At 33.3% G+C, this 9,015-nt stretch overlaps 1 protein-coding gene across 2 annotated transcripts in view; it reads left to right on the top strand.

The window, feature by feature from the left end:
- Positions 1–9,015, top strand: part of ORC3 (origin recognition complex subunit 3) — a 36,277-nt gene that overhangs the window by 2,206 nt on the left and 25,056 nt on the right. For both annotated transcript variants that reach the window (XM_026726751.2, XM_087914396.1), the window contains exons 2-6: positions 1,821–1,872; positions 2,182–2,279; positions 4,393–4,537; positions 7,796–7,900; positions 8,370–8,524. In XM_026726751.2, coding sequence (XP_026582536.2) covers positions 1,821–1,872; positions 2,182–2,279; positions 4,393–4,537; positions 7,796–7,900; positions 8,370–8,524 — 555 coding nt within the window. The remainder of the gene's footprint in view (positions 1–1,820; positions 1,873–2,181; positions 2,280–4,392; positions 4,538–7,795; positions 7,901–8,369; positions 8,525–9,015) is intronic.

Here is a 9,015-nt window from a genome sequence, read left to right as displayed (position 1 = left end):
GAGTTGCTGCCAGGCATTTTGGTCATGCCCAATAGGGGTGGGGTACCTCCAAAAGGCCACTGCCCGGCAGCAGGATTGCCCAGGCCAGCAGTGGCACATGACTACCGCTGCTTGGAAAACTCATGGTCCTGGCTCCTGTTCTTCCTTTCCCAGAACTCATCCTTGCTCCCTAGTGCCCGCCTGCAGCACTCCCCTCACCTGTAGCTCTCACCCACCAGCTTATTTGCTCGTGTCTCCCATCTCTTCCCATGTCATAGTCACATTAGGTCCTCACTTAATGGCCGCATCAATTAGCAATTGAAATCCCAATCCTAATTGCCATTATCATTTGAGGACTATCTGTATAATTTGTCATAAGACTGATTGCTCAAACCATTTCAGTTGTAGTGAATTCTTCAGTTCCCAAGGCTGTGTTCGTGATCCTACCACTAATCCAAAATATTAGGAATGTGATCCGATCACAAGACTGACTCTGATTAGGATGACAGCAACCATAGAATTCGAAGGTTAGCTCTGTCTGAAGACAGATCAAATTGATCTTGAAATCCTTCTCCCCTCTTCATCATTGTAAATTGCACAAATTGAATATCATTTGTTCTTCCCACTTTTTAGTATAGTTGTTGCAGTATCGCAAGCCTCAGCACAGTGATGCTTCAGTGCAACAGGAGTACATTTTTGTTTGATAACAGGGATGGGTTAGACCTGCTTGGTTTATTCCAATTTGCTGTATAATTTGGGGTGTGTACAGGTATGAAGTACAATTCTAGATAAGCTTTTGGCCTGAGCCAGCAAAACCTTCATATGTTATTGTGATTCATCATGTTTAAAAAGCTGTGATAATACATATACTTCTTGAATATTAAACATTCAGCATTATATAAGAAAAGCTCAGTTTTTGGCTATTTTGTATTTTGTTGTTTGATATCTACAATATTATCATGTTATGAGGAGTTTTTAAAACACTATTCTCTTCATACTTTCCCTTAAAGTGAATCTAAATCAATCATTTCTTGTGAATAAATAAATATATATAAGAATAAACAATATTTATCAAATGACCCTGTCATATTTAAAGGTTTTTTTTTACATAAAATCTCTAGAAATAAAAAAGCAGTAAATAAGAACAAACTCTTATTTTGCTTGGCTGTACACATTTTTGAAAATTTTGCTTACTGTTTTGAAACATGAACATTGTAATGTGTGTAACATATATAATTTTATGTGCTGCATTTGAATTTTTTTCACGATATAAAATATTTTGAAATTCATATTTTGAAGTTAAATATCTGGAAAAGTATTTTTCCTACAATGAAGAAAACATTCTAAAAATTTCTTTATGAAGCAGAGGAAATTGCAGATACTCAATTCCTTGTAAAGGTGAATGTAGTATATTTGTTAATCCACTTAATAAATCCTTTGTTCATCTTAGAATAAATCTCTGATTGTTCTTTGTTGAGACATTAGGGGATATATGCGCAATAAAATGTAATTATCTTCCTTTGATGCCAGCCCTAGGAAAGTCCACATGGAATTCACATACTTGTTTTTATCATGAGTTGATTCAGCACACAAACACATACAATTTCTTATGTACTATTTGGAGTAGCTCATTCACATCTACTTAGTTTACTGAAAACTGCACTTTATATAAAGAAAAGATAGTGTTTCTAGTTTTTGCACTTGCAAAAAAAGTGAAATATGGAGCAGCAAATGGTAATGGAGGAAATAAGTGTCTCACTTATTATAGGTCATTTCTGTCAATGTAGAATTAGGACAAAATGTTTAATGGAATCAATATTTCTCTCTCACACACTCTTTAGGGCTGCTTTGTATTCAAGCCAAATTCTAACAAGAGGAAAAGGTCTTCAGCAGGTTAGTGTATAAATTTCCTGCGGCAAACTGAAAATTACATGACTGCTTATATGTTATATGTGGTAAAATGAAAGTTACATGACTACTTTGACATTATGCTTAGAGAAAAAAAAACCCAGGGAAGAATAGTTTGTATATATAAATACAAATGGGATTTCAGACAACTGTTTTATTTTGTGTTTAACTTCTGCTCTCAAATGAAAAGAAATAAATGTCAATATTTTTTCAGTTCTCTCTTAAAGTTTTCTAGGTTTCTTAATTTATGAATGCTGAGAGTGAATGCCATCTTTTTCTGTTTTGTTTTTCTAGCTGACTATTTCAGTAAGGGAAACAATAACTTGGGTAATAGTGAGTTACGACTTGATACTTGTCTGTTGTTATGGAAACAAATTAAATCTGAAACAGAGGTGAGTATTGCTTTTAATGTTGAATGAGGAAATGGATTTCATGTCTGTTCAAGAAGTCTCAAGAGAATCTTCCAAATAAACAAATAATATCGGTTATTTTAAAGTGCTGAACACACTCAACGGAATAACAACATTTGGAGCAATTTTATTCTTTTGAGCAGAACAACAGCTTCATACAGGCAACACAAGCAAATGAAGAGCTGGTGGTCATGAGTGCAGTGTGAAAGTTTACAGGAGAGAAGCATTTACCAACAGCTGTGAATTTGAACTCTTGAGATCACATTGAAATTTTGCTTGTACATGGAAAAGCTTCTCACTGTAAATAGTTCTGTTACATGTTCTGGCATCTGGCTGTTTGCTATCAGCACTGTGATACTTACGAAGGGAGACAACACTTATCACTCACTACTCAGTTCTGTATTTATATGAACTGAATGAGTCTTCTCTCTGGACTTCTTTCTGCTATAAAGCATAGATATTTTATTTCTCTACAGTTACAGGTTGAATCCAAAACAATTTGAATGAAAATAACCAGGGTTCTTTTCTGCTAGAAAAGGAGGGATGGGTGATATGCTGCTTTAGCTCCCTTTTCTTTCTGCGTCCCCAGTACATCCTTTCAATTCTGAAGGCTTTTTCAATGTCTTGAGCAATGTGAGAAAGGATAATTAGGGCTGCAGGAAAAAGTGTGAATTATAAAATGTGATTACTCTTGTTCTCTTTCCCTTATCACTTGTGAATCCTGAGGATTTCTAAATGTGTCTTCAGAGGAATCCTCTTAAGAACAAGTTTATGCAACTAGTTAGAATAAGGTTTCTTAGACAAATATCTAATTCTTTAACTAATGGAGGATGAATCTTCTCACTGCAGTCAGTGTATTTATGGGAAATGTTATTAATCACTTCAAGTAGAGTAAAACTAAATTAGTTAAAAGTTTTCCTTTCTTCTGATGTTCACAAAAACAGAATAAAATTAGTTGCTAAGGAAACCTATATAATTTAAATACATTCCAGTATTTACCCCCAAATTCTCATTATTGAAACCAGGAATTTAATGGATTATTGAAATTAAATAATCCAATATTAATCAGTTCCCTGAATGGTCAGTGTAATTTCTAAAGGTAATAGTGACTAACGTATTTGGGTAACTGCTGCTCCTGGTCATGATAACTAATGAACACAGATGACCGGAGGAAGCGCATTGTCTGTTCCTTCTTCTGGGTATCAGAAACTTCTAAGATCCCTTAAATATATATTTGTACTATTCTGTACATGTATTTATGAGAGGTTAGCTGTAAAGTTAGTATAAAGTTACAATATTTTGGTTGTTATTCCTGTTTATAATGACTCATCTATACACAGAAGCTTAAGATTATCTTTTTTTGGATAATTGCTTGGTGATATAATGCCATTTTACCATAATTGAATTCCCATTCCAATTTGTTTCAGCTTCTTGGTATATATTTTATTCTGCCTCTAGCTTATGGCAGGCAGAAAATGCTTTATTGGGTAAATACAATGAAATATATCCATGGTTTTGCTAGATGCCCTAATCAAAGCTTGATTTCTTATCACTGCAGGTTAAATAAGTGGAATTAGAATAATTAAAAAAAATTCTGACAAAAAATAGGTTTATGGAAAAATATACTTGGGTACTATACAACGTGTTTTGAACAGTCAGGAATTTCAACCAATAGGTTTTTCATAAGGTTATTTATTTATATGTTTGGGTTTTATCCTACCTTTGTTACTTTATAAGTAACTCAAGGGAATGAACATACCTAACACTGTTTTCTCTTCCTTTTTTTTACCCACAACAACCCTGTGAGGTGATTTGGGCTGAGAGAGAGTGACCAACCAAAAAAAGATACAATAATGAAATAGCTAGAGATATAGAGTCATAATGGAATCCATTTTATGGTCTTAGCTTAAGATGCAAAAATAGAATCTGTCTAGTTTGCTATAAAATATATGTTAGGCAAATCTAATATATATTTTATACATCATATGTCTTAAGTTTGTAATAATTTCAGTTATCTTTTGTAGCTGTTTAAAAATGGTTACAGATCTCTTTCTGGGATCTAGTTGAAAAGCCTGGGGTTCTTTTTTTTTTACAGCAACTACAAGAGGACTTGAATAAGAACCTATTTGATAACCTCATAAAATTTCTGAGACAATCTCATTTAGATTTCAAGAAAAAGAAAGCAGAATGGATTTGTCGGATGAAGTCCAATGAAATTCCTACTGCAGCTGTTGTCCTAGGTAGTGCTTTTTTGATATTTTGATTTAATTAATAAAAAAACAGAATTACTTTAAAAGTGTTTAAAAAATAAGAAATAGAACACTTTATGATAGACATATCACAAATTATGCAATTAAAAATAAGTGATTATTAATTAGTATATCCTTTATGAATGGCAATAAGTTATCATAATGAATGGTAACCATGCACTTTGTTTGGTTTTGTTATGGCACAGTGTTTGAAAATCTGTCATTCGCTCATTGCTTTTTTCAAAAAGAGTATTGCATATCATAAGTACATGCAATTTGTTAACTCAGTTAATTAGTTAAACTACATATTTGCCCCAGCGACATGCGATGTTATGTTATCAAACTTAGTAGCAAAACCACACATAAGCAAACTTCTCTCACTGTAAATGCGATACCGAAGAGTTTCTCTTTGTGTCTGAGTGAGAAGAGGATTCTGAGCTTCTCATTTACATTATGCTAAAATGTTTGTGAATTCTTTTTAATAGTTCTGTGTAAATGTGACCAATTTTCCACACAAGCCCCAAAACTAAACAAGGATCCAATTAAACGAATCAAAAACATGACCCTTGTTCATTTACTTCACTGAGAAAAACAATCCATACCTACATATTTGTGTGTGGCAAAAATATGTCCGCCTTTTACATGTCCTCCTTGGACAGCAATAACTGCAAATAAATGTTTCCAATAACTGATTCAGTCCTGCAAGTAAAAATATTGAGTCCACTCCTAGTTAAAGAACAGCTACAATTCAGGAATATTGGTGGGTTTCCTCCAAATCCTATGGAAATCACAGAAAATAATTTTTCTGCATTAAGAATTGGACATGAAGCACTATTCTTCAGAACCTGCTGAAAAGAAGTCCCTGCCTGACTGTGCCCACTATTCTCCTTATTGTTAAAAAATGTGTTTCCCAAATGTTTAATATTATCCATAGTTTTTTCTCTGAACTCATGTGGCTTGTACTGTTACCACATGGGTCTAATTTAATTTCTCAATGATGTTCTTATCCTGTGTACCTTCCTAAAGGTAATAGGATGGTTAACTTCATTTTAAATTCTTAAAGAACATGTTTAAATTATCACAGGTATACAGCAGGGGTGTCAAATTCGTGGCCCGCGGGCTGGATGCATCATGCACTGGCCACACCCACCCCTGGTTCAGTGAAGGGGGGAAACATCACGATACGTCACGTGGTGTCATGACGGTGACACCTCTGGTATACAGTATAATATGCTTTATATTTCACAGTTCCATATAATCCCTGTGTATAGCACTCAAGTGATTTTAAGTCAGCTTTGGCATGGCTAATTTCAAAGACTCTACAGCAATATTTTAGCCCCTGTTTTCAGTCTTTGCATTTTGTAAATTGTTAATGCATTCCTAAATAATAGTTAATTTGTTGACAAGTTATTTTATGTGTGTTCCCTGCAGTTCCAGATTCTAGTCTTTTCCATTTTATGTGTATATAGCACATTTTTTTTTCTTTCTAGGATAGTTCACTTGTCTTTTCGTAGGTCAGCAGCCTTTGATGCTTCAGACTATCCCTCAGTTTTTGTTTTTGTTTATTTTTACTTAGTTTTTCAAAACACAGAACCCCTGCAGTATCACAATCTGCTATGTTCCAAGTTTTAAATGCAGTGTAATATGCAACAAGGGGAGCTAAAATATAAAATTAAAATACCTCTTACAGGACCTTAATAATTATTAACCTCCCTTCATCTCCAGTTTTTCCATTCCCACCATTATCTCATGGTCTTTGGTACAATTTGTTTTTCCCCTGAGAGAAAGATGGAAAAGATGAATGATAATGCCACATGCAATCTTAAATGTTATGAAAGTACATTCTTTATATACAGCATTATAAAATAATCAATTTTGGCTGCTTCTTAATATTTATACATATATTTCTGTATTTCTTCCTACTATCACAAAAATAAAAGTTGTGAACAGGGTTCAATATTTCTTCTTTTTGAAGTCAAGCACTATATTTTTCTTTTTGTCATTTACATTCTGGTATTTCTTCTGTATCACAGTAAGACTCAAATGTCTGCACTGAGTTCTGTTGTTACCGCTTATTATGTGGAAAAATAGTTAATAGTCATTGACACATTTTTGTTTGAGTGATTACAGCACATGCTTTATACTTTGTTTTCCTTCTGACATGCTTGAATTTTTTCCTGTCTGTTTTTAAAGAAATGAAAAGAAAAGAAATTGACTTGTATAAAAGAGATGAAACATAGCATAAATTCGTAATTATTTCTGGAAATTGCAGTGCTTGTACAAATGATTGCAATAATTTTAAAATATTTTACTTATTTTATTTTGTGATCAGAAGGTACCATTTGCAATGGTAGTGAATACACGTTGACTTTCAAGCCAAACCTGATGCCAGGCAAATAAAGAAAATAAATTGCCTCTTAACATTCTTGCACAGTGAGATATACAGTATATCAGAATAACATTAAATGAACACAATGTAATTTGTATTTTAATCAGCCTAGCATTCAACAGTCTGCTTTTCTTTAGCTTTTTTTTTGCTGCAAATGTAAGATAGACATTACGTTTATTTTCCTCACAGAGCCCTTCCTTTAAATATCTGGATATGAGGCAAACTGTCATAGGGAAAATCAATTTATAAGGGTATGTAGAATTGCATAATACCTAGCGCCTAAAAATCATCTCCTACAGGTTCTAGCTGGACAAGCCTAATTTCCATAAAGTGCAGCTCTTTTTAAATTAGAAATTCAACTGATTTACTGCGTATTTTTTTTTACTTTATTGTGTGTTAGATTACCTTAGCATTTACAGTGATTTTGTCTCTGAAATTTCTATCAAAGTTGACTTCTGCTGATTACAATTGATGAAGGATAGTATTTTATGTGCCCTTTTGTTATCAAATGGAAATTGCAATTGTGACTTTAATTAAAAAAAATCCCTTATGAAATTCATCTTTGTGGGAAAGGCCTAATTCTCCTGTTGCCAGTTCAGAGTATAGTAACATTCTTTTGCCCAATGCCTTTGCCCATGAACCTTAATTTTAGCATTTTTCAGAAGTGTTGGTAGAGCCTAGGTATTTCTCTTTATTTCCTCCTGAAAATGGCCCTGTAATTACAATTTCACTCATCTCCTTCACTAATACTGGATGCCTTTGTATTTGTTTTGAATCGCAAATTGAAATTGCAGTTTACTCTATTGATTTTAGCTATCATAAAGAGGAATGATATAGTTTTGGCTACTCTCTTCTCCTAGGTGTGAATGTTACAGACCATGAACTAACAATTAAAAGTCTCTCTGAGGTTCTTCGAGATGATGTTACTCCTTTTGTGGTGTCACTGAAGGCCAAAGAATGTCCAGGTAAACATTGTAATATATTGGGGAGACTTTTACCATAATAATTTCAGCAACATGATAAGTACCTCTAGAAAACTGCTTGGATGTGCACTGCTTCAGATTTCAAGGAGAAAAGCTACTTTTGAACTGTGAATGGGCACACACATAGTGCCTTTCAGCAACCAGCTGAGACTGGGATTTTTTTCCCCTGTTGATGTTGTTGTAAATTAAGTAAAATAAAGTTATTATAAAATTTGCTTACTATAAATAATTTAGATTGTATAATTAGATTTACTTTTCAGATAAAGTTTTCAGGTGGTTTGAGGTAAAATTTGGATTTGTTTATGTTGGAGGATCCCAAATTAACCAGCAGTCAGTAATGTAAAAAGAGCTAGAAAAATATAATTCTATTTTTTGTTTTAGAATAATTCAAAGATTTCACATTTTCATTGCCTTTCAATTTTGCCTTTCTTTAATTTTTGGAATTGGGAAGGCATAAAGCAGCTGCTACAAAAGCTGATAATACAGCTCATGGGCTGTGATGTAGAGTTGGATTCATCTGAGGAAGAAGAATGTCCCAAGAATTTGCCCGGAAGAGTACGCTGCTCTGTAACATCGCTTACCAATTGGTATAAGAACGTAATCAAAGTAAGCTTCTAAATTGTTAGTTCGCATAGTGCTATTCTTTTCCAAATTTTGCAGGCATTCCATAATTTGTGTATTGTGTCAAAGTGATCAAATAGCTTTTTTAAAATGGACTACTAGGATGTAGAAAGACAAATATAGTATTTTGGATAGAAGCTTTTTATGTAATCTCCTATATTCCATGTAAATCTTGGAAAGAAAATACTTAATTTGGAATGTTTTATTAATGATAGATGAATCCAAATAATAATATAGGAAACATATGTATCATGGTGTTTATTACTTTTTTGAAACATAGATATTTTGCATCCTAGAATTACAGAGTTTGAAGAGATTATTTAACACACACACACACGTCATGAATCCAAATTAAAACATTGCCAACAGATGGTTGTCCAACCTCCACATCCAGTAAATGGGAAGTTACAATCTATATGAATAATTTGTTCCACTGTCTTATTGCTAAAAGCTTACATTCAATTAGAATTTGCCTT

Source organism: Pseudonaja textilis, chromosome 1 (assembly GCF_049901715.1).
Source record: "Pseudonaja textilis isolate UNSWEBS1 chromosome 1, rPseTex1.2, whole genome shotgun sequence".
NCBI lineage: Eukaryota > Metazoa > Chordata > Lepidosauria > Squamata > Elapidae > Pseudonaja > Pseudonaja textilis.
The sequence above is the reverse complement of the archived record's forward strand: the minus strand, read 5'-3'. Positions and strand labels throughout refer to the sequence as shown.